Consider the following 25,401-nt stretch of genomic DNA (forward strand, 5'->3'; position numbering starts at 1 on the left):
GACTTTCCACCTAGATTCCTCAGTGGTTCAGAAGGTCTGGGAGGTGGGGTGAGAGGTTGGGAAGCTGCTGCAGATGTGGGAGGAAGAGGTCCTGCTCTGACAATTTTTAGGCCAGCAAAACAGATCTGCATAGACAGACCAAATGCCAGAGGTCTAGGAGGTAAAGAAATGTCCAGGAAGAGGTGATAACCTAGGCTGGGGTCTCAGACAAGGTCTGAGCATAGGAGGCACACTCAACTTCCATTTGACCTTGGGGAGGGAGACTCACCCCTTGGTGACCCTAGACATCCAAGAGAGGTAGACAGTAGCCTCCTGGAGGTGCTGGCCTGTGTGTTGGTGGATGGGGTCTGGCCACAGCTCCAGCAGTCAGCTGACAATGAATGCATTTCAGCTGAGGACTTCAGATGAGGAAGAGATAGTTCCCCTCATAAAGCTCTCTTTAGAGAGTCTCATCAATCCTCCCGGAGACCCACTGTGCCTGCCTCCACTGCACAGTGTGCTCTCTTCTGCTGCTCAGGGTCCTCGGCCCAGCTGTGGTCCATAGTACCTGTGACTCCAAGATGCAGAATGTGCAGCTCTTCCTCAGAGATCTTCATGCTTTCTGAGAACTCTCTTCTCTCTCACTTGAGCCTTGGGCCACGTGAGGAAGACCTGATCATCTCTGTTTTTCTTATGGGGAAGAAAGGAGGGCAGCTAGGTGTGGTAGCTCACACGTGTGGTCTCAGAACTTGTTGGATGGAGGCATCAGAAATTCAAGGTCATTCTTGGCTTTGGAGGCCAGACCAGGGTACATAAAACGTGGTAACCGACAGAGGAGTGTGGGTGAGCATCTCGGCAAAGGCTACTCTGCTCACACTGAGCACGAGGACAGATATGGACCAGTAACCATGCTTATAGCAAATCTAGTACCTGCCCTGTCTCCTGGATATTGTCTCATTGTAAAGAGAACGTGAGGTAGTCTTTACTGGATAGTCTCTGGCCAACAGGTTGAGTGATTGAAGCCCCTGATGTCCCCTGTCCCCAGGACCTGAGGTGCCTTAGAGTCTTGTTTCTATCCCCAGAGGCAGACTGGAAGGCATACTAGCCCTAGCCCAGGGACCCTGAGTCTGAGCCAGGAGCATATGGGAGTGAGAGCCCTGGCGTTTTGAGACAGCCAGTTTGTGGTCTGCTGGCAAGACTGGAGAGGGAAAAGTGTGCGTGCGTGCGTGCGTGTGTGCATGTATGTGACTGACAGTGAGAAATCTCATGTAGGCATGAGCAGTCTTTCAGGGAAAAAATTCCAGAAAGAAGCCAGTTGGAAACTTTTTCAAGAGGTCTCCATTTGGGAGACTTGGGGCTGGAAGACTGGCAAAGGAGGCAAGGAATAATGGCGGCAGTGCACTTCAGAGTCAGAAGCCCTGAAATCTAGTTTTAGCTCCGCTCACCGGCCTAGGTTGCCTCTTATAAAATATTCAGCAAACTCAACCGTGTCTTCTTTTCAGGTCAAATTTTCTTATATTCAAATGAATTAAATCACTCCTGGTAAACGCAGTGAAAAGCCACAGTCTAATAGCCTGGGCCAGCTCCTAGCTCTCACTACCCTCCGCTGACTGCTGCATGGTTGCTGCAGCAGCTGTTGCAGCCTCAGCAGGAGCCGCGATCCAGGGCAGGCGCCCCCTCCTGGCAGCCTGGGTCATGGGCTGAGCACCGAGGTCCGAGGGAGGGGCTTGCCTTAGAGTGGGAGGCCCAGGGCAGACTTGGGGGGAAACCCCATGGAAAGTGGGGAGCAGACTTGTGGGAGAGAGAACATGGAGGAAGCAGGGAGGACGTGGCGGGTGAGACGTGCCTTAAAAGGCCAATCACCTACCCTGTACTGGGAGGGCGCACACCCCCCATGGGTGACAGCCACCACGCTCCTCCCACGCACCGCCTCCACGAGGCCCACGCCTGCCTACCACGGGGTCCACAACCCACGGGGTAACCAGCAGGGGCTCTGCCCTCCTCCCTTTCTCCCTCCCCCGCTCCAGCCCCTGTAGATGGAGCTCGGCACACGTGGCTGTACAGAGCGCGCTAGGCAGGTGCAGAGAGGAACCTCAGGTCCTGGCTGGTGACAGTGGGGGAAACGTCCAGGCTAAAGATTCGGAGCCATAAATGCTGCGGGTGGTTTCCGCTCCTGAGCTGGGAGATGTAGCAGGGGCTGTTTTTTTCCGTTTGGGGCTCTTTGTTTTTTGCACCCACCCACCCACCCCAACCCCCCACCCCGTTCACACCAAGCTACATGAGCCAACCTTAGTGTCCTTCCTGCTCTGGGCCCAAGCCCTGTATTTTTCGCAGTCTCAAAGAAAAGAATTCAGGCACCTAGGTGAAGAAAGGCGGCCGAATTTTCCCTACTTTAGGAAAAGCCAAACAGCTAGCTGCCGCGGGGCTGCCTGGGAAAGGAGCCTGGCAAGCATGCAGAAATGGCAAGAAGATGTAGCTGCCCTCGTGTCCGGCCTGTACAAACACAAAGAGTCCTTCCTAAAGATGGCGCTGTGGAGACTGCTGTTCCCAGCCCAGATGTCCTTCCCAGGAACTGGAATCAGTGCCCAGTCCTGGAACTTTGAGAAAAGCCAAAAGAACAGAGAAATGTGTGCATCAGGGAGTTCCTTACAGAAGGGAGGCATGTTGGCACATACCTACTGTATGCCAAGCCCTGTTCATGCATTCATTGTTCACACCAATCCTTAGAACATGTCACTTTGGGTCAGTGAGGAAACAGGAGGGGCTAGGGGGTCACGTGAGGTGGTTAGAATCCAGACTGAGCTGGGTGGTATACACCTTTAATCCCAGCACCTGAGAGAGGCAGATTTCTGTGAGTTTGAGGCTAGCCTTGTCTACAGAGCAAATTCCAAGACAGCCAGGGCTGCATGGAAAAACCCTATCTCCCCCTTACACCCCAAATCTTTATCTTAACCTGAGAAAGAGCTAGGAGTAGAGGACAGCTTCCATGCTGATAATAGGGCCATACCATTTAAAACTGTTTGTAGTGAAGAGACAGACTCAGAGAAGATGGAGCTGGTTCCTGGGGTCTGTTCCCGCTGCCCTGTATTGTCTGTGTACCAGCCCCTTTTCCTACCCCACACAAAAAAGTGAACACACTCTGGCTTCTTCAGTCCAACCCCTGCTTTGCTCCTCCACCCTTCTGCTCCTTGCTCTGAGTGATGGCTGGGGGCAAGCAGCAGATGGTGGCTACTTTGAAGCCCCTTTTGTGTACTTGAGACCAGTGTCCATAGGCCAGAAGCCATGCCCCTGACTTTTTCCCTATTCCTGCGTCCTTGGGCCTGGACTAGGATCTCTCTCTGCTCCAGACCTTGCCTGCGACACAGTATGGCCAGCGTGGATGACATATGAACAAGCAAATACTAGGAGGACCCTGACCGCTTGGAGGCCCCCAGGCTCCTCTGAGCTACCCTTGTGACTCGGTCAACAGTCCTCTTGTTCTTCCCTTTCCACAGGCAAAGAACAGAAGCAGACCAACATCGAATCCATGAAAATGGAGGCAAGTGTTTTCCTCACCCCCAGGGGCTCTGTGGATCCTGACTCTAGAAGAAAGCCACCTCTCTGACGGACTGTGGCGAGTGTGTGTGAGGGGGGCCCGAGGGTGGGTCCCTGCCCCATCTTTGGTTGTCCCTTGTGAGAGGGAGAGGAAGTTGGGGGTGGAGGTTGGAAGTCCCCTAGTGAGGCAGCCAGCTCACCCCCCTCCAGAGATCAAGCACTTCTCACTGCCTTGTTCATGTGTCCTTACCAACTCTGAATCCCTCCTCAGTGGGGTCGACCCCTCTGGCCATATTCTGTTTGGGATGAGTGACCCCTCTCAGTCTCCCCTCCAGGAGGAGCGGACCCCGCAGGGTATCTGTGCCCACCTTAATACGTGTGTGTCTCTCTGTCTAGGGCTCCCGAGGCCGACTGCGGGGTGGCTTGGGCTGGGAGTCCAGCCTCCGTCAGCGGCCCATGCCAAGACTCACCTTCCAGGCAGGGGACCCCTACTACATCAGCAAACGGAAACGGGACGAGTGGTTGGCACGTTGGAAAAGGGAGGTGAGACACCTTCTGTCCTTGGTGCCAAGTGTGGAACTGCCAAACCAAAAGTCAATTCTAGCCACCCTCTGGGACTTTGGTTGGGCCATAGCTGAGACCATTTCCCCCTAGGGTTAACTCCTAGTGTTTCCAGGAAACCGCTACTTGGCAGTTGTCCTTTATCTTGTTTATGGGTGCTAGCATGCTCGAGGTAGTGTGTGCACATAGGTAAGCTCTGTGCATACAGCTCTCTGGCACCTGTGGAAGGAGTTGATGCTCTGATGGGTGAGAAGGATAGAACCGAGGGGAATTGGAGGCTCAGTGAGACCTGCAGTTCATGGGCAAGGTAGGTCTCTTGGAAGAGGTGGCATTTGCATTCTTTGAGTGTCTAGAGAAGCATGGACAGTGAGAGAAATGACTCAGGAGCGGGTGACAGCCGAGGCAACAGGGCGCTTCGGCTGGATTTTAGCGATAGAATCAAAGGCATGTTGATAGCAAGGTCAGAGAACTGCCACAGCCGTGGTGGACACCACCAGGAGTGACCTGGACGCAGGCGAGGATTGTGCTGTTTGCTCTGACTGGCTGGTGGGATGGAGAGGTCAGTTTGGGATGCCAAGCAGCTGGAGGCAGGGCTCAGGGTCTATGGAGCCTACTCAGTAGACGGCAGAGAGGCAGAGTCTCAGAATTTTGTGCCCAGAGATGCCAATGTTTTGGGTCAATGAGAAAGAAAGAGCTGCAGCTGTGGGGTTGAGGTGGTGCCCAGGAGGCCAGGAGAGGTGTGTCTGGGAGAGCTGCTTTCTCTATACAGTAGCCGCACTGGCTGGGGGCTCCACGTTGGTCAAGCTTGAGGGAGCTAGAAGCAACCCAGAGCTGGGAAAGGGAAAGGGAAAGCCACATAAAGGCCTAGGTGGCCATTAGTCCTCTAAGGTCAGCTGTGGGAAGGGAGGGTAGAGGGCACCACTTCTACAGGGAGAGAGAGGAAGCAGGGTCTCGACCTTAGGCTATACAACAGTTTGTGCTTGCTGGTCCTAGAGAAAGTTCCAAACAAGGGGAGGCAGCAAGGTTCTGGCTGCCTTATTTTTTCTAGTTCCTTTGAGATCCAGGAAGGCAGAAATCACCCTTCTGAATGTCAGGAGAAAGGGCAGCCTGGCCAAGGTCTGAGAGGGGCGCCTTTAGCACTGAGACCGTGTAGTACAGCTTCAGAAAGTAGGCTGTTCTATCTTCTGCTGGGACCCTGGGGATCAGAGAGGCTCTGCTTCACCCTTGGTCTATATATATAGTGCCTGTGCTCTTGAGCCCTAAGGCAGAGGTGCTGAGGTAGTGACCTGGGCCTGGTCTCTCCCAAGCATCAATCACATGGAGGCCAGAGCCACAGTAAGAAGGATTTTTCCCACTCCCAGAAAATGAAGATTTTAAAAAAATTAATTTTAGGTTTCTGCTAAAATTTTAAAAGATTTGAGTGGTCAAATTGGCCCCAGGCAGTAAGGGCACTTGTCACTGAGCCTCACACAGGAAAGAAATCTACACACACACACACACACACACAAACACACACACACAGACACACACACATGCTGCACACATATAAACAAACAAATAAGTGTAAGTAACATTTTTTAACATTTAAATTAAGAATATGTAAATGAGGGGATCTTGGGAGGCTGGAGAAGGAAGATACAAGTTTGAAGCCAGCTTGATCTGTATGACATCGCATAGTTCAAGCCCCTTTTTCACTACACAGCAAAACACCCTCCCCCTGAAACAAAAAGAATTTTTTAAAAAGTTAACAATATTGGCCAGATGTGGTGGTGAGTGTTTTTAAAGATGTATTTATTATGTATACAATGTTCTGCCTGCAGGCCAGAAGAGGGCACCAGATCTCACTACAGATGGTTGTGAGCCACCATGTGGTTCAGGGAATTGAACTCAAGACCTCTGGAAGAACAGCCAGCACTTTTAACCTCTGTGCTGTCTCTCCAGCCCTTGGTGCTGCATGTTTTTAATCTCAGAACTCAAGAGGGAAAGGCTGGTTGGTTTCTTTGAGTTCAAGGCCAACTTTATCTATTTAGGGAGTTGAGGCCAGCTAGGGCTACACAGTGAGACCCTGTTCAGAAGAAAAAACTTAGGAATATCTGTTAATATACACAAAAGTGCAATGGGAAATTTATTATATAATCTATGCATAGATCTAACCATATATGTCTATATGCATGTATCTGTCCCCTGCTTCAGCAATTATTTAAAGCTTTTCTAGTGAGTCTGTTAGATCTGGGCATTTGCTTTCCCTTCCCAACCAACACAAAGGCCTCTAGATGTTAACAGAAAAGCTGAAAAAAATGAATTCAGTTAGAGGAGCCTATGACCTATAGTGTGGAGAGCTGGAGACAAAACGTACTTCCTATCAGTAAATGAGCTCTGACTTCCAGTGCAGTTCGGGCTACAGATCCTAAATGGTGGCTACACATCCTTTGACCCTTGAACGGCTGAAAGCCTCCAGGGTGTGTGGGGAGTGGGGCTAGTACTTGATTAGAGTTTAGGTTTCCTAATCTCAAGGAGTTAAACTCTAAATGCCACACCCTGCTAGGGACAGAGAGGGACTAACTAACTGCTGGTGAAACCAGGAGGCTTTCCTGACTGCAGCGCAGAAAGCGATGGGATCAGGCCACTTCCTTTGACTTTTCTTTTTTTTCCTTTTTCTTTAATGTGTCTGACTGTTTTGTCTGCATATATGTCTGTGTATCACACATGTGCGTTGTGCCCACAGAGGTCAGAAGAGAATGTTGTATCCCTTGCAATTAGAATTATGGACAGTATAAGCACCGTGTGGGTGCTAGGAACTAAACCTGGGCCTTCTACAAGAGCAAGTGCTGGTAACTGCTGGCCGCTAGCTATTCAGCCCCAGGCCTGCTTCCCATCCCTAAGACTCACTCTGGCTCTTTAACCTTTGAGCTTTTCTTCTGATACTTCTTCCCTAGGCGGCCTGGTGCTCCTGAAGCTCACACTTCCCTCATTCTTCAACATTCCTCTGTCCCTTAACTAGGGTATCCTCACCTCCTTCTTCCTGATCAACGTAACACATACCTGCATTTTTTTGGCTTTAGGTTTTTTGTCTGTTGTTGTGGGGGTTTTTTTGTTTTGTTTTTTTGGTTTTTTTTTTCCATGTAACTAAGACTCACTTGAACTCCTAATCTTCTGGCCTCTACCTCTAAAGTAGTGAGATCACAGGCGTATGCCTTTGCAACCCACCTTCATTTCTCCAATATACAAATTTACTAGAAAAGCTTTCATAGGTCTAACTACCTGCCCTCCCCACTTCTGACTACACCTCCTGCCCTCTCCACTCCTGATAACCCCCGACCCCCACACTCTCCTGCCTCCTAGGCACCCATCAGCCAGCATCTCCTACCTAGCCTTGGAATGAGGCACCCATGCAAGCTTTAAAACTCCTCCATTCACATTGTTGGTTGTGAAGTCCCCAGGCCTTTTCTGGATGGAAGTGTGAAGCTCAAGGCTGAAGGGCTTGTGTGCCCTACAGGGAGCTTCCACTAGCCCCTACCCTGCATCTGCCTCTGGAAACCTCACCCCAAAAGCTGCTTTCCCAGGGCAAGGGATGTAGCTCAGGGAGAGCACTTGCCTAGCAAGCAAGGCCTTGGCTTCAGTCTCAGCAAATTGAAGCTCCTTTCCCAGCCTAGTTTCCCCTTCCTCCACGCCTGTCATTCACATCTTAGCTATTGGGTAAGAGCTATACTTTTCACCTGTCCTTGATTGTGAAGGTGGCACATGCCTTTAATTCCAGCATTCAGGAGGTCAAGGACGGTGGGTCTCTGAGTTCAAGGCCAGCCCTGGTCTACATAGCAAGTGAGACCTGTCTTTAAAAGTAAATGAATGGACATTTAAATCGCACAAAATGAAATAAAATAGGTGATAAGGGAAACTGGCCATTTTCTTCATCTCTGACTAGGAATTCTTGCTGGAGAGAAGAAGCTGTTGTCCTGGGTTGGCTCTGCTATAAATAAATGACCAAACCATGTTCCAGAACCCACAGCAGCTCCCTCATGCCCTAACTCCCACCCACCTCCAGTCATGTATACAGGGCTGTTTCCCAAGGTTTCAGTCCTGTGACATTCCCCCCCCCCCCCCCAACAATCAGCACAGTGTTAGGACTCCATGGTGGATGGATGGGAGGACTCACTCATTAATCCTTTCTCCCTGACCAGATTCTGAGTCTCCTTAGGGGAGGAGTCCCGCATTCCAGACAGGCTCTAGGATAACTGTTATCTTCCCTGATCCCAGCTTGAAGGATCGGCCCTAGCTCAAGAATCTCTGTACTTATCAGATAATATTGCATAGTGATAGTAACGTCACTAAGGCCTGGCCAGAGAATCCCAGTCTCCAGTCTCCCTCCTGCCCTTAAGACCCTGCCTCCACCCAAGGCTGTCCAACCTGGAATAAAACTGTCAAATTCCTGAAGGGAGTGGGCTTTGTTCCTAGACCTTAAGAGGCACTTTGCAAGTGATATTTCATGGATTACCCCCTCTGGGGTCTTAGACTAAAGCACCAAGCTGAGGCCCTTCCCTGTGGACAGGAAATGGGCTAGGTAAAGCAAGAATCCTAAGCACAGAAGTGTGTGGATTATAGAATGTGCAACCTTTACAGCTCCTTGCCACGTTGGCATGAACAGGAGCTTGGTTGTTGTCCTTATTATTTTGAGATAAGGTTTCTCTATGTAGACCAGGATAGCTTTAAACTCACAGATATCCTCCTGCTTCTGCCTCCCAAGTGCTCAGATCAAAGTTGTATGCCACCCCACCAGGCAGATTGTTAGTGTGTATGTACCTGTGTATGCCGTGGAGTGCATGCAGAGGTCAGAGGGCAGCTTGATGGAGTCTGTCTCTTTGTTTCTTCACTACCCGGGACTTGACTATATCAGGACTAGCTGGCAGATGTTCCAGCTGAGCTGTCTTGCTGGCTCCTGTTTCTCTAGTTTCTGAGTCAGCACTTTGTAAAACAGTCTAGGCTGGTCTCAAACTTTTCCAGTCTTCTTTCTATTTCCCCAGGACTGGGATTTTAGGTATGAACTAACATGTCCAGCTGATTAGATCCGCTTTAAAAGTTACTTTAAATTATGTAAGTATTACACAAACGCATTCTTATTTTAAAAGTCCCTCCCATCCGCCACCCCCACAATTTGAATTCATTATGCTTTAGAGCTGGACATAATGGTGAATGCCTGAGATCCCAGCACTCAGGAGGCAGAGGCAGGAGAAAAATCATAGGTTTGAAGCCAGAATGGGTTGCCTCGTGAGCTCCAGGCTAGCTTGGGCTACAGAATAAGATACTGTCTCAAAAATCACACACACACACACACGTAGATAACAAAATCCTTTTGGAGGCTTTTGATGCTGTCTGCTGTGTACATGTCACAGTTTTCTGTTCATCTGTGGGTCTAAGCCTGCCTCACAGATTTGTGCTTCTATGACTGGAACCATTGTGCAGTTTCATTTTACAGTTTGGTTTTTCACTTACAAAAAGGCTGGCCAGTTTAGCCGCATAATTACTAGAATATTTCCACTGTATGAGTTGCCGTGCTTTTATGTAACCAGACTCTTACTGCTGGCAGTTTATGTTGCAGTAGTTTACTCTTTAGGCATGTTGTGGCAGTACACATCCTTGGTATGTGTGACCGAGGTCGTAGGTAGCCCAGGCTAGTCCAAGCCTGGTGTGTAGTTGAAGATCATACGCTTCAGCCCTTTCTGCCTTTACTTCCTGTTGTATGCCTCCAGATCATTTTCTGTGGTGCTAGGGATTGAAGCAGGGTCTTCGTGCATACTAGGCTTAGCCTGCTTCTTTGTGCTTCTGTTTTTCCTTAAGACATACCCCTAGGAAGAGAAATTCAAGTGAAAGGAGCGTATATTTTGCATTTTACAAAATCTGTCAAATCGCTAGGAAAGAGGGACCCTGGACTCCAGCTTCAGTGCCAGTTAGCCCTGCGTTCTGCTAATGGAGTGGGTGGGACGGGGTGTCTCCTTATGATTCTAATTGTCATTTCCCAGATGATAAGCGAGGCTTGGTTATCTTTTCATGTGTATTGACCATTTGTGCAGCTGATACTGCCTCTGGGAGTTTTAACAAATGTGGTGTCCTTTTTTGCTTTACAACCTGGGGTTGTGACAGACTGCTTCCTGTCTGCCCAGGAGAAACAGCCTGTGAGTGTCCAGAGGGTCACCTCTGGCTGGGCCATACGCCATTTAATAAGCAGTCACCCTCCACGCCCTGAGCAGGGGCCCTTGTGTGAGAAGCTGTGAAAGATGAGGTGGGTAGGTGTGATCTCCTCAGCCATTTGCAGAGGAGACCAATAAAGTTAACAGCAAAGGAGCAGCTGTGGCGTGGGTGCCTCTTGACCCCATGCTCCTCACTCTTGTCTTGCCATAGCCAACCCTTGCTCTTGGGTTGTACCTGGCCACCCTGGAGAGGACAGGGACATTTGCAGCTGAGACATCAAGTAACTTTACCAAAAGGCTGAGTGCTTTTTTTTTTGGTTTTTCGAGACAGGGTTTCTCTGTGTAGCCCTGGCTGTCCTGGAACTCACTTTGTAGACCAGGCTGGCCTCGAACTCAGAAATCCGCCTGCCTCTGCCTCCCAAGTGCTGGGATTAAAGGCGTGCACCACCACCCACCACCGCCTGGCGATCAACCTACTTTTTTACTGAGAGATTTTTCTGCTGAGTGCATTTTAAAGAGGCTCCCATGGAGGCCATAATTAGAAATAACCTCCTAGGTTGGCCTTTGCACCAGGCTGTGGAAATTGTCAAAAAGACCACCATTGTGATAAGAGGATGGGCTGGGGCAGTTTCTGTTGTTTTGGGGGCAGGATTTCAGTTGATCCAGAGTGGCCTTGAAACTTGACTCTTGGAAACACCATGAACTCTAGATCTCTTAAATGCTGGGATTACAGGTGCTAAAGGCCCGGCTTTGGTCTGCATGGGTTTGTTTGTATTGAGTCAGGGTCTCCCACTGTAGCCCAAAGACTGTCCTGGAACTTAGTAGATAACCCACGCTGGTCTCTAACTTAGATCTGACACTGCACATCAGAGAGTTCATTCTTCTGGACACAGGAAGAGCAGTTCTCTGAACAGCCTCCACTTCGTCGGAGTGAGAAAATATGTGAGGGGTCGGAACCACACGTAGGGTGCAGCTGCTGAATACAGCTACGGATGGACTGAGCTTCCTCCACCACGGACCTGAGGCACATCCTGGCATTGGTTTTGTTTGGCTTGATGTGTGGGGCAGAAACCAGGGTCCTGTACCTTCCAGTTCCATAAGAAACATCTTTATCAGGAAAGCCAGATGGTTCAGGGTAAAGACCCTGCCACCATGCCTGACCTGAGTTTGGTCCCTAGAACACATGTAGGTGAAAGGAGAGAGCCAACTCCTGAGGGTATCCTCTGACCTCCACATGTGACCCTGCAGACACACACAGACAGACAGACAGACAGACAGACAGACACACACGGGCACACACCCCCAAAATGTAGAAAGTCTTTGGTCAAAACCAACTCTGTATCTCAGCTTCTTCTTGACACCCTAGCCTGGCTTTCCTTAGGTGCATTTGTCTTCAAAGCTGGTGCCCGACTCAGCAAGGAGACCCTCTAGCTTGCTGCCTTCCCAGATCCTGCTGTCTGGGCTGACCCTCCAGGCCATTCTGTGACTCAGGCTTGCTTCTCCCAGGCCTGCTTCCCTGTGCCCTTGCTCCGCCCTTGACTAGCTGTTTCCTCAGGTCTGCCTGTCTGAAGTTGTAAAATTGGATTAGGATAATGTTGGAATGGAATTCTGGAAGCCTGGTCTTAGCTTCTGCTGCAGAGAGTTGATCAATTCAGTTTCCTGATTTGTAGTGTGATAGAGATAAATTGCCTAATTCCGGAAATTCTAGACATTTATTATCTGGGGGTGGGAAGGGCTGGAATCAGGATCCACCACTCCCTCTGTCACCTATACTACTTGAAACATCAGTGCTAAATTAAATATCTGAGTGGAGCCTCAGAGCTCCCTGTCCTAGAGATGGGTCTATGAAGCATCCTTAGGAGGATCATGAAATAGTCTATAGATTGTTTTCGCTTTCCCTTCTTCATGGCTGTGCCCCTCCCTTCTCTATTGTTTGAGACAGATTCTAAAGGTCCAGAGCTGAATACAGAGGCTTATGACTACAGTCCCAGTTCTCAGGGGACAGGGACAGATGGATCTCTGTGTTCGAGGCCAACCTGGTCTATATAGTAAGTCCCAGGCCCCTCAGGGCTACATAGTCCTGTGACTACAGGGAGACCCTGTCTCAAAAAAACAGAAAGATGTGTAAACTAAAAACACCATGGCACATCAGCACATCCGAAATGTATTTAAGGGGTGGAGAGAGGCTTGGAAGTTAAGAGCCCTGACTGCTCTTGCGAGGAGCTTTCCTCCCTGGCTCCCACTTGTGTAGGTTTGCAAATTATATTCCAGCTCCGAGGGATCTGCCAGCCTCAGCCTCTTCTGGCCTTTACAGGTTCCTGCATTCACCCCAACACACAATTAAAAAATAAAAGTAACTAAACTCTTAAAAGAAGGCTAGAGGGATTGGAGAGATGCCCAGCAAGTAAGAGCACTGGCTGCTCCTTCCAGAAGACCCAGGTCCCAGCACCCGTCCAAATGCAGCTCACAATGTCTGTAACTCTAGTCCCATGGGATCTGGCTGCGGCACCCTGTCTGGCTCCCATGGACACTGCATGAGTGTGGTGCACAGACACACACACAGCAAAAACACTTAGAAGACAGAGACAGAGGGCAGGGGTTGTAGCTCGGATGGTAGAATACTTAGCCATCATGCAAGAGGCCCTGGGGTCTATTCCCAGCACCACACAAACTGAATATGCTCACTTGTAATTCCATCACATAGGAGGGAAGGCAGAGGGACCAAAAGTTCAAGGCCAGCCAGAGCTACACAAGGCTGTGTAAAACACCTGGGAATGGTGATACACATTTACCTGCAATCCCAGCACTCAGGAGACAGAGGCAAAAGAAGTATTGCAAGTTCTAGGTCAGCCTGGTCTACCTTGAGTTCTAGGCCAAGTGAGACTTTCTCAAAAAACAAAACCAAAATAAGCTACCAGGAAAACAAAACAAAGCAAACAAACCCCACATGACTTTTTTGCCCACTGATCAGGGAGGTCCCAGTGATGTCTACTCTTGGGGAGAGCAAGCCCTCCGACTCTACAGTTCCACGGAGAACTCTGTGTTTTAGTAGAAGGAATTAACAAACTTAACTCAGTATTGACTAAAGATGTAGCTTATTGTAGCTTACTTTGGCTCTAGTGGCCAAAGAGACACGTGGCACAGACTGTCCCAGAGACACACACTGTACGGTGGAGGAGGTAGAAGAAGGAGGCTTCCGGCTCTGAGCAAGGCACAGCTGATCTGAGCTATGTAGAGCAGAGAAGACCGCGGCTTGGGGGAGGGGCAGGGGTTGCTTGAGGAAGACATCCTGGAAGAGGCTTCCTTGGAAACATCACCATGCATAAGACAATTGGGAAAAGGAACCACCATGGGCAGAGAGAAGAGAGAGGGAGACCCCAAGCTGCTGACATGTTTGAGACATCGAGAGATATGGTGCAGGCTTAGGGAGGGAATGTGAGGAGAGAGAAAACTTGAGAGGAAGCTGTTGATTAGACCACAAGGATCTTCCTGCCATGGTGAGAAATTTAGGCTCAGTCTCAGCTGTGGGCAGAGAGAACCTGGCGGCAGGCATTTTAACATGATTTAACATGATGTAAGGGGATTCAGAGAGGGGTGAGCAGGAGCACAGGAAGTGAAGGGGGCTCTTCTACGTTTAATCTTTAGTGAGGGTCAGGTAGGGAGGGCAGAACTACCAGCCTGGGCTACAAAATGATACCCTGATACATCAGAATAAGGACATGGTATTTTTTGCTTGGCCTGGGGCAGGCTGTTCTCTCCAGGAGCTGTCATAGACCATGAGTGACCATGGGGAGCAACAAAGATCAATAGACAATCAGAAAAACAGACCCAAAGCAAGGAAAGCAAGACCAAGACAGGGAGAGGCTTCTGGAAGCTGATCACCAACAAGTCAGCTTTCTGAAGAACTTCTAGGCCAGCCAGAGCACTGAGAGCATTTCTTTTTTTGTTTGTTTGGTTTTGCTCATTTTGAGGAGGGTCTGTCTTATGTTGTCAGTTCAGGCCAGCCTTGAACTCATGCTATAGCAGAGGACAACATCCATCTCTTGACCTTCCTGCCCTGGGCTCTAAAGTGCTGGCATTACAGATGTGAGCACCCCCTTCTCAGCTGTCCTGAGCTCTTCGTAACTTCAGTCAGTCACCCTTGCCTTTCAGGTTTCACATCGAAGCTTCAAGGAGTACAGTTTATTGTTTGGTGTCACAGTGCTCTACCTTGCCATATAACTGTCTAGCTAGGTGTGCTGTTTGTCACAGTAGTGTGAGGTGGGACAAATCGCCTGAGCCTGGAAGTTGAGGCCAGCTTGGGCAGGAGTGAGATTCTAACAAAACAACAACATATTGGTGTTTTAAAGAGTACACGTTGCCCGACAGACATCACCTGGGCATCCAGAGACCTGTTCTGAGCCATGGAAGCCAGTCTCTGGGCAGCACCTCAGCAGGCTGAGTATTAGGTGGGACCCCAGGGACTGGGCTTACTAATGTTTGGGAACCACTAGGCCTCTGAAATGAACAGAACTGAACCTAGCTAGCCTGGAGCCCCCAAGGCTGCCTCACTTTCAGGGAGGGGCCTCACTAAGCACTAGGGTCAGCAGGAGCTATTTGTTTAATCTGCCTAGGGCAGATGAATCACTGGGGATGGAGTGACAGCTCAGGTCTTCAAGTGATTGGAAGGCGCCGCTGGGGTTGCAGCTCTCACTTTCTAAGCCTGGGGGTGAAAAGACCGGAAAGGACCCAGGCTTTGATTTAAATTTCCTCTTCCGGATGGAGATGGAGGCCACCCCATTGTTTTTCAGCAATAGCCACGCTAGCCTTCTGGGCTTCTCCCATCTTCTCTGGACCCTGAAACCCATGAGGGTCTGCATGCCTGAATCAGAATGGTGGTCCTTCTGCCTCTTCCAAGGTCCTTCTGCCTCTTCCAAGGACTCCTGGACTCTGGAGAAAGGGGGGAGGGGTAGCATACTGTGTTTGTTCCTCTTGACATACTCTCTCTGCTGGGGGTGATTAGCACCTCTGCAGACTCAGGTTTCTCCTGGGTGACAACATCCACTTGAGCAAACTTATCCTTAGGTACTTTCTGCCCAAGTGTTAGCTGCTTTAGCTTCCTTAGATCCCATCTGTATTGGCAGATAGTGTCTCTAGACTCATTAGACTGGTTAGAAAAGCTAGGTGGTCACTTAGAATCCTGTCATCGCTGTCTGGTGAGGCCTGGGTCTGTGCAGCATAGCCTCCTCCACCCCGGAAGTCTCCTCAGTGTCTCTTGCCCAGGCCCTCAGACTTAGGCATCAGAGGAACAGTGCAGACCTAGCAACCCTGGCATAGCAGCCCAAAATGAGGCTGGTTTGGGGACTGGCTCCAGAGCTGCAGGGAAGTGGGCAGATGTCTGGCCAGGGTTGCATGAGGAAGACATAGCAGGAGCCCACGAGCAGGCCTGGTGCATTGGAGCTTCAAAGTATAGGAATGACTGAGAGGACTCGGAGTTCGGTGGGGCTGGGGAGTGCTTGGGCTAGACACACAGGACGGGCAGAGTCAAGGAGTCAGCAAGAAGGAAGGACTGGCTTTTAGCTAATCCTCCAACCTTTGCATTAGATGCTGCTAATAAAAATTCTCTCAAGGTCAGCAGGCCTAGGCCACTGCCTGAGTCTCTAAGGATTAATGAATATGGCTTACCTTATGCTTCCCACACCTTTCCTTTACCCACTTCCTACCGGGAAGATAATGCCATCGCAGGTGAGCTGCAGATGTGCCCATCCTACCCTAAAGCTTGGAGGTTACATCTATTCCTGGTTTACATCCCTGGAATTCTCCTGCCTTTGCTGGCTCTGGCAGCCTCTGATTCCCCTCTGCACATGTAGGAAGCGTCACTACCACATAATTTACCATCTAATTGCATGCTGTCTTGAGTGAGGGCTGTGGTTTATGTGTGGTGGGTCCTGGACACACAGAGGCTGGGAGGGACAGGAGCACAGGAGCTCATCTCTTCCACCTTCTTTCCCACCCCTCCTCCCAGGGCTTCTCCCCCAGCCTGGCTACTGCAGGTACTCCAGACTCAGCTAGCCTGGTGTACTTTTGTGTTTCAGGCAGGCTCACAATTGACTCCGGGAAATGGATCTGGTTAGTGGGGGCAGGGTGTGTGACATTGGGCCAAATGCTACTCTTAGGAGCTGGGATCAAGGTTCTCTTGTAGGGCCCAGGTTCAGGCTGCCTAGGTAGAATCAATCAGGCTGGTACTCTACAGTTGCCATGGTGACCCTTTCACTTTACCTTTGAAGATGGATTTCTCTTTTAGCTTGAATCATCTGTGCCACCTTTCTGCACTCTCTGGGAAGTAGGCTTCCCAGCCCCCCACCCTCTGTTCTCCACCACAGGGAACAGCTTGTCCATTGCTTTGATTTCAACAGGGGCCTTATCCAAGGTAGCCAGAGGTATGGTGGCCCTCCTGGGACACCTGCATTGAGATTCGGGAGTGCCCCTCTTTTCTAGATCACTTTCTCCTCAGTGGGTGACTCTGACCCTTCTGGTGGGCTCAGTCCTCTTGAGGACTCAGTTACTCACTTGTAAGCAACCCACAGCCTGAGCTCTCTGAAGTCCCCATACTTGGCTGACGTTAGAATTACCTACCGTGGTTTAAAAAGAGCCCCGGCCTCCATCCAAGCCTACTGATCTGAGTTGGCAGGACCTGGTCATCTGTATTTTTAAATCTCCTCAGGTGATCTTGATGGGGTTAAACCCCAGTGAGTGTGGTCCTCTTCTGGCAGGGTCACCTGTGAAGGGGCTAAGGGAAAGGAAAAGATGTACTGCCCAATGTGAGTACTGGGCTCCCAGGAGCCTCTGGAGCCCCTGGCTGCTTAGTAGGTGTTTCCTGGTCCCATTGGTTAAGCCGTCTTGACCCCCACCTCATCCCTTAGGAGAAGCCAGGAGGGAAAGAATGACAGGAAAGGGGAGATGTTGCCATAACAACTAGCTCTAGGCAGAGGCCTCCCTTCCAGGGGCTGGTACTTTACCCCAGCCCCGGTGGTTGCCATGGAGATGAGGTACTGAGGGACAGGGGAATATTTACCCCACTTGAACAGTAGTCAGAAGCTGCCAGAAGGCAGACCATCTCTAGTTGGGAGTCTTGGACCCCTGTCAACTTTGAGTCCCCAGCCCAGCCTTTGCTCTCCTGGTGAATGTCTGACACTTTCTCCTGCTTGGTTGCTCTCTCTGTGGCTGTCTCCTTAGCAACAAGTCCTGCTAACTCTGCGCTGTTGGTTCTGAGGCTATTTTTAGCTTCACTGCCAGCAGCCCAGTCCTGGTCATTTGCTTGCAGCCTCCATATGGGTTGCACAGGAATAGGAAAACGAACATTTCCTGGCAGCTTTGGAGAGCCCTAAACCAGGACCTCCTGGCAACCATTAAAATGTCTGCTCTGGACAGGATCTGCCTGCAGCTGGGATGCAGGGATGGATGTAGACAGAGGAAGCTCCTGAGGCAGTGTTTCATGCAGCTGCAGTGAGGTGCTCTGTCCACAGGAAGCCAAGGAAGATTCTGTGCCTACTCTCTAGGGAGCTATACTCTCATGGAGATGAGTCCAACCCTCTTCCTAAGAGGCAAAGACAGCTGTCTTTGAGATTATACAGTGGAATGGCAGGGAGCAGAAAGGAGTGGGGGATATGGAACAGAACAGTGGGAAGGGGGTCTGAGAAGCCCTATCCAGAACTTTGTGTGATAATGGGATTTCTCTGAATTCTGTGCATGCATCCAAAATGGTGGTTCTTCAACATGTATAAGATGGCTGCAGCTGAGGAACTGCAGCTTAATTCTTTCTTAATTTTAATTAACTTACATACAGCTAGCAACTACTTCCATGGACAGCCCAGGGTTAGAGGAATTTTGTTGGTGGAGAAAGCTGGTAAGCTGACATAAAAGTTAGCCAGGTTTCAGCTGGTGGAAGCTGTAAGGGAAGAGCCCTGGGGGCGGGGCAGCAGGTGGGTTCAGTGTGGAGCTATGAGTTGTTATTGGGGAGACCTCTAAGTTGTGGGGGCCTTGAATGTCATTTGGAATGTTGGCTGCTTTACACTGAGGCTTCTGCGGACGGAGGGGCAAGCTCAGAGCAGATATCCATTCACACTGACCTCATAGCCTTTGGTATGTCTCCGAGTCTGGTGTCTACAATGAATGCAAATAGGTAGAAGGAAGAAAATGTGTGGCTGTACAGGAGCCATAGGTGGTGGTGCCTGTCCTGTGAGTGAAGGTGGCAGTAGACTCCCTCCTTCATTAGGATATTGCATGCTACAGATGCTGAGCTCAGAGCCAAGGTTTGTCACACACTGCTGTGAGTGACCATCACCCCGATCCAGGCAGTACCACTCTTTGCTTAGCCTGAAGGTTCACGTATCTCTGTGCAGCTGGAAAACCAAGTTTGCACAGTTCCTGTATGGTGCTTCAGTGTCCCAGGAAAGCGACGTACAGGAGAAAGGAAGCTTCCCGACTTGTCAGGACACACACTCTTGCCACTTGGAGCATAACGCTTGTCATGACGTTTTATGGCAGTTTACTGGTATGAGACTCACTGAAAAATGTAATAACATGAAGCTTGTCTGAAGAATACCTGAAGGCTGGGTGTAGCAGTACACACCTGCAGGAAGATGAGTTTAAGGGCTAGCCTTGGCTATGTAATGAGTTAGACACCAGTATGGCTTGCCCAAACTAGAGAGCAGGAAATGCTTTTTGAGAGATCTGAGGTGTTGATTGGGCCTGTGGAGATTACAGTGGGCAAGTCTTTTATAGTCCCTTATTTCTGAAAGGTCAGAGGGCAGCAAGAGGAGTCAGGACTTCCTTCCCTTCTCAGGGTGGGAGGGTGCTAGGGATCAAACCAGGGTTTGAGAATGTGGCCTACCATGGAGCTACACCATAGCCCCAAGCTCATGGCCTCTCCTCACAGCTTGGGCGGCCTGAATAGCTGGCCTAAACAAACACCACTATGATAGTGCTGAAAGGTGCATTGCGGCAGTAGTTTCCTGGGGGAGCAGGAAATGGCTCCTTTTTTTATTTTAGGGGAAGTTTGTACTCCTAAGGTTTTTGTTATTTCGCTTTTTGAGCCAGAGTCTCACTCTGGAGCCCAGTCTGGCCTCAAACTTGAGATGACCTACTGGAAGTGACCTCCCATTCTCTGTGCCTCCTGTGGGAGCGGGGGGGGGGGGGGGGGGGGGGGGGGGGGGGGGTTTACAAAGTGCATTATCAGTCCTGGCCGTGGACCCCGTACGTGGAGAAAGCCTTTTCAGTTCCCACCTACTCTAATGGTCTCAGGAAGAGTGAGCTGGAGGGTTCCCCTTCCTAGTTTATCCCTTCACCTTGGTGCACTGTACCTGTTCTAGCTGGTATGTGCCAGCTCACCGGCTGGGAGCCAGGCACCTGGGGTGTTACCTCATTGTCTTTAGGATGTTGGTTTTCCAGGTTGATGTCTTCACCCCTGTTTTGCAGATTAGAAAACAGACATCTTGGGGCTAAGTGGTCTGTGTCAAGGTCATGGCAGTTGATCAGGTCTTCCACAAGTGTTCCTGCCAGATAGCGGCCCCTGCTGGGGCATTCTCCTTCAGTTCTTTGTTCTCATCTTGCAAACTGAGTCCTGGCTAATCTTTGTAAAATACCATTCACCTTGTTTTTCCAGATTGGCTGCCGGGTCACACAATCACACAATCAATCACACAATCACACAATATCTCCGTTCAGTGCTGGACCCCATTCCCACTACTCAGCCATTTAGCTTTAGTCAAAATGGAGAGGGTGGGTGGAGTTCTTTCTTCCTCCCCTTCTACCTGCCTGCCCACCCCAAATCCTGTTCATCTTCTGATCTCTCTTGTCCTGTCTCTCACCCACATCCCTCATTTGATGCAGCCTTCTGCTATCTGCTTGGTGGTTTGGGTCGTTATCCACACAGGAGTTTGCTTTTCAGTGATTCCCCTCCCCCATCTACCCAAGTCTAGTGGAAGCTATCAACTTCCTGAGAGCAGGAATAAGTGTCCATTTCAATATGTGATGCTTCAGTCCTCTGATGGAAGGCCAGGAGTGGTGTGTGTGTGTGTGCCTTGGGGCACTATGCCTTTGCTTAGGAATGGCATGGAATGACCCAGGGTTCACCTGGTGATTCCAGGAGACATCAGCACGTGCCTTCGAGTATGTGTGTCTATTCCGTAATTGTTGAGACAGGGTTTCGTGACGTTCAGGCTGGCCTTGAACTTGTGTTAGTCAAGGGTGATCTTGAATTCCTGATCTCTCTCTCCCACGTTCTAGGATTACAGGTGCACTTCACCGCCACAGGTTTTAACAGAAGCCTTGGCTGTGAATGAAGGCCCTGTTCTTAATGAACAGAAAAAATGAGACAACCAAGCAAGATCCAGAGTGACCTGGGGGACTCGGGGACTGGGTGGGGAAGTTTTCAGAGTCTATTTGTCAATCACACTTTCAAAGCATCCCCCTCCATTCACCTGTAGCGTGGAGATGGGGTTTAACTCCCCCAGCAGTTAATTGTTCTGGGGCGCCCTCAACCCGTGTGGGACACCTTCTGTTCACTCACATCTGTGTTCCAACTTTCCCTAAACTGCGTCTCCGTAAACTCCGAGCCTCCTCTGTAAACTCGCTGTCGCGCTCCCGCTCTCGCTCTTTTTTTTTTTTTTTTTTTCCGCCCTCTGTTCTTGCTTCAGCGAAACTCACTTTCTACAACTTTCTCCCCGCACTCTCAGGCTGTCTGAAGCCAGCGCTCCTGTCCCACCACCGCTGCTCCGGGTCCCCCGCTGCCCGCATGCACCCTGCTTCCCCCAGGGTCCCCATCTTCCCTATACCCCCCTCCCAATCACCAGAGTTGGGGGAAGGGGGCAGAGCCGGCCGTCCGATAGAGCTGGCTGAAGGGGCGGGGCCCTGGGAACGGACTGGCCAGCCTCGCCCCCAGGCCCCCCGCGCCCCTCGGGCCGGGGTGAGGGGCTGGCCCAGCGCCAGCGTAGGAGGCCGGCCCCCTCCCCCCCCGGCCCGCGCGTAGCCAACCAGGAACTCCAGTGGGGCCCACGTGACCTGGAGTTCTAGACAAAGAAAATGTTCCCTCCCTCCCCCCCAGCGCCCCCTCCCCCTCCCTCTGGCCCCCTCCGCCCCCAGCCCCAACGCCCCCTGCCCCTCCCCCCAGACGGGCAGCTATTTACAGAGCTTCGGGCCCGGGCTCACACCTGAGCTGTACTGCAGAGGGGTTGCACCTGGCCTTATGGGTAGGTTCCTGGACAGAGTCCTGGGGATACCGGGGGCGGGGAGGTGGTAGGGGCGGTGGGAGGATCCCCGCAGCCCTCAGTGTTGCAAAAGAGTCAAGTTAAGCCTCCGGCCCAACCGAGTTCCGGGGGTGCTGATTTGGGTCACCCCACTCACTCGAGTTTAGGAGCTTCAAGGCCTCACTCGTCACTGGTCTCAATTGTCACCTGGCATGCTCAGGGGGCAGAAAGATCAGCCGGGACATCGGTTACCGCAGGCTGGGAGCAGACGTCCCGGCTGAAGACAGTAGAAGACTAGAGTTAGGTTGGAAGCAGCCTGGGTTGTCCTGGTGGCTTGATGGGTGCCTGGCAGTTCCTGGTGACCTGTGTGCATTCTTGGGGAACCATGTTGGCCTCAAGGCCCTACCAACTCTAGGCCTCTGGAGACAGTTTCCTCCCATGATACACCCCAATATTGCTGTATCACTAGGCCAGGAGCCAGAAAAGTGGTGAGCTATGGCAGGGAGTAGTGAGACTCTCAGGGTCGTGGATGGTAGCCTGATGTTTTGTGACACTGGGATAGCCCAGAGCCGCGTGGGTTTGGCGGCAGAGCCAATCAGACCTCTGACCTTTGGAATGGGAGTCGCCGAGAGAGGTGCTGCCGGTACAGATGCCTGAGGTGGAACTGGCTGTAGACCGTAGAGTTACCAGCGGCTTTCTTGGGCTGGAGGAACTCTAGGCCAAGTGGCTTCCTTGCGCTATGGGTATTGGGGGATGGTGTTGTGCCCCTCTTGGACCCTGCCCAGTTTCAGGGCTTAGAGACCAGATGCTAGAGCCCCTAGTTAACCCTTCCCTTTCCTATTGTCTGCTTGGGGAGTAGAGGTAGTGAACGTGGGAAGGAGGGTGCTTGGACTGCCAGCCTGACTATTCTAGTGAGCCCCTCCCCCACCGGCCGCGCTGCCCCTTCTTCCCCTTTCCTCTGGCCTCCTGCTGCTAACCCCCTCTGCTGTGCTGGTCCTGGGGGAGGCCCCTTTCCTCCTTTGCCAGCCCAAGCTGTGCTGGGCACATGTTCTGTGCGGGTGGGTTGGGGATGGTAAAGCAGCTATCAGCAGCGGCATCTGACAAACTGGGGAAGTTGTGGGAGAAGAATTTTTACGAACTGTGGTGAAGGGTGAGGAGAAAGACAAAGGAGCTGTGGGGGAATAATAATAAGGGTGGTGGCAGGCACGACTCCCTTAGAGACCTGGCAGCCTGGGAAGGAGCCTTTGCCTACCAGCTACTCCTTGCTGTGGAAATGGTAGCAGGCCCTTTCCTCTGCAAGCTGCATGCCTCGTGCTAGCTGAGGAGCCGCAACACAGGGTCTCTGGGTCATTGGAGGCAGCTGCCTAAGTTGGATCTGGTGTGGTTGTCAGAGAAGTTCTAGAAGGCATGATGTGAGGAGAGAGGCAACATCTGGGCAGGGGTGTATCTCTGTGTAGCATCAGCAGCTGATTCCAGAAGAGGAGGTAGCTTCCAGGAGAAAGGACTCAGAGGAGGTAGCTTCCAGGAGAAAGGACTCATTCCAAAGCCATCCTTGGTGCACCTCTTTGGGGGAGGTGATAGCTTATTGGTGCAAGGAAGGGGAAAGCAAGCCCTGGCCAGGTGAAGGTGGGGCTGGGCAAAGTTGCTGCATTCTTTCCTAGTCTTGAGCTAGCATCCCCAGCCGCATCATTTCATTTGGGATTTGTTGAACCAACAGTAAGCACTTAAAATTACCACCCTCTGTGTTGTAGGGATCACAAGAAGTTGGGTTGTTGCCTTGAGGCAAAACCATGAGGACTGGAGTAAGATGGTACTTGGTTACTCACTCACCTTAAAGTGGACCTTGTGCACAGCTTTGCACACACCTAGCCAGCGTGCATTGACAGCCCCCACCGGCATCCTTGGAATTCTTGATACATATGTTTCAGGTTCTTAATTGGGTCAAGAAAACTGACCAGAAACCTTGCAGTTTAGATATTTAGGTCTGAGCAACTCACAAAGAGACTGGGCCAGTCTGCTGCTCTTGAGTCTCCACCCACGTGAATCTGACTGGTTCTGAAGCTCCCAAATTGCTTTCTGTCTTCTTCTTCTTCTTCTTTTTTTTTTTTTTTTTTAAAGAAGTAGCCCAGGTTGGCCTCCCAATTAACAGTTCTGCCTGTGCTGAGATTATAGGTGTATATACTATACTTGGCTCCAAGTTGTTTTCTGATCACTAAATATTTTTAAAGAGTTACATTTACTTATTTGCACTCCCGGACCCCCATGACATGAATGTTTAGTCTTTAAGAGTGAATTAGCTTTCATAGCTCCAAGTTCTTGGGGAAAGATGTGTGTAGAAAATGAGGTGGAGGAGTGAGCTTTGGTCAAGCACATGTGAGGGTATGCACAAGGCTCCAGGGTCAAAGGTTGGGTCAGATGTAAAGGATACACGCCTTTAGTCCCAGCAATCCAGAGGGAGGCAGACACAGGTCTACTGAGTAAGTTCCAGAACAGCCAGGGCTGCACAGAGAAACCCTTTCCTTGTTCTCTGTCCCCTCTGATATAGTGGAGATTAGTGCAGAGCCTTGAGTTTTGGAAGACATGTGCCCTAGATGGAAGTGAACTGTCTGGTCCCCAGAGCTTGTTATCAAGTGTGTACTTTTAGGGGTCCTTGAGCAGAGACTTGTTTTATTTCTGTTTGCTTTTTTTTTTAAGTCAAGTAACTGACCATCTTGGTCCTCACTGTGTAGACCAGGCTGGCCTCAGACTCACAGAGATCCACCTGCCTTTGCCTCCCAAGTGCTGGGATTAAGGGCATGCACCAGCGTGCTTGGCTTTGAGCAGGTTTTGAGAAGGAATTCGGCTCACGGTCCTTTGTCTCAAGAGTGTGGTAGAGGGAAAGGATGGGACCTTTCAGTCAGAGGGAGATAAGTGAGAGTAGAGTGAGCTTGTTGGCAGAATGGCAGAGGTGGGAACAGCAGTCATAGAGCCTTATGTCACAGGGCCAGAGATGTACTCCAGATCACCTAGAAACTCAGTGGGAAGGATTTGATTGCCAAAAAGAAACGGGAAGGAAAGCCAGAAAAGCTTCCTTCCTTAGGTGGGAAGCAAGACGGGGAGAGTCTGCCTAGGTCCTTGCCTGGACAGTGGTGCACAATTCATGTTTGAGAAGCCAGCCCTTGTGGTATATGCCTGTAATCCTAGAGTGTAAGAAGTAGAGGCAGAGGCAAGAGAGATGGCTCAGTGGTTAGGAGCACTGACTGCTCTTCCAGAGGTCCTGAGTTAATTCCCAGCAACCACATGGTGGCTCACAACCATCTGCAATGGGTTCTGATGCCCTCTTCTGGCTGTGCCTGAAGACAGCGACAGTGTATTCTAACATATAAAATAAATAAATCTTTAAAAAGAAAAAGGAAGTAGGTGCAGGAGGACCGAGAGTTCAGGATCATCCTAAGAAACATAGCAAGTCTGAGACCAGCCTGGGTTATGTGAGATGCTGGGCCAAGAGGGCGGTTTCCTCGGAGGCGGGAAGGAGAGCTGGGTAGCCTCCCAGCTTCAGCTGTTTTTATTTACATGGTGAGCTGCTTGGGTTGATAAGAGTAAAGGTACTGTCTCCAGACACTGGTGGGTTAAGGTTCCTGAGTATCACGGAGCCTTGCTCATTCCTGGAGGAGTCAAGATGACTTCCTGTCCCCATTTCCCCAGGCTGAGAAGAAAGCCAAGGTAATTGCAGTAATGAATGCTGTGGAAGAAAACCAGGCCTCTGGAGAGTCTCAGAAGGTGGAGGAGGCCAGCCCTCCTGCTGTGCAGCAGCCCACGGACCCTGCATCTCCTACTGTGGCCACCACCCCTGAGCCAGTAGGGGCAGATGCTGGGGACAAGAATGCTACCAAAGCAGCCGATGATGAACCCGAGTATGAGGTGAGCAGTTGTTTTCTAGC

The 25,401-nt window shown here is 50.7% G+C and overlaps 1 protein-coding gene and 1 long non-coding RNA gene across 7 annotated transcripts in view; one reads left to right on the forward strand and one right to left on the reverse strand.

Moving 5' to 3' along the window:
- Dnmt3a (DNA methyltransferase 3 alpha) overlaps positions 1–25,401 on the forward strand; it is a 101,542-nt gene that overhangs the window by 58,470 nt on the left and 17,671 nt on the right. For 5 of the 6 annotated variants that reach the window (XM_076942221.1, XM_076942219.1, XM_076942220.1 and 2 more), the window contains 3 exons: positions 3,474–3,517; positions 3,910–4,056; positions 25,166–25,381. In XM_076942221.1, the coding sequence (XP_076798336.1) occupies positions 3,474–3,517; positions 3,910–4,056; positions 25,166–25,381 (407 nt within the window). Of the gene's footprint in view, positions 1–3,473; positions 3,518–3,575; positions 3,597–3,909; positions 4,057–25,165; positions 25,382–25,401 lie in introns of those variants that run through there. The other variant, XM_076942223.1, reaches the window with a different exon arrangement.
- Positions 8,233–17,613, reverse strand: LOC143443976 (uncharacterized). Its single transcript, XR_013113434.1, has 3 exons — positions 17,311–17,613; positions 16,872–17,025; positions 8,233–9,914 (listed from the first exon to the last, which is right to left on the reverse strand). It is a non-coding gene; the product is annotated as an uncharacterized LOC143443976 (long non-coding RNA).

Source organism: Arvicanthis niloticus, chromosome 11 (genome assembly GCF_011762505.2).
Source record: "Arvicanthis niloticus isolate mArvNil1 chromosome 11, mArvNil1.pat.X, whole genome shotgun sequence".
Taxonomy (NCBI): Eukaryota; Metazoa; Chordata; class Mammalia; order Rodentia; family Muridae; genus Arvicanthis; species Arvicanthis niloticus.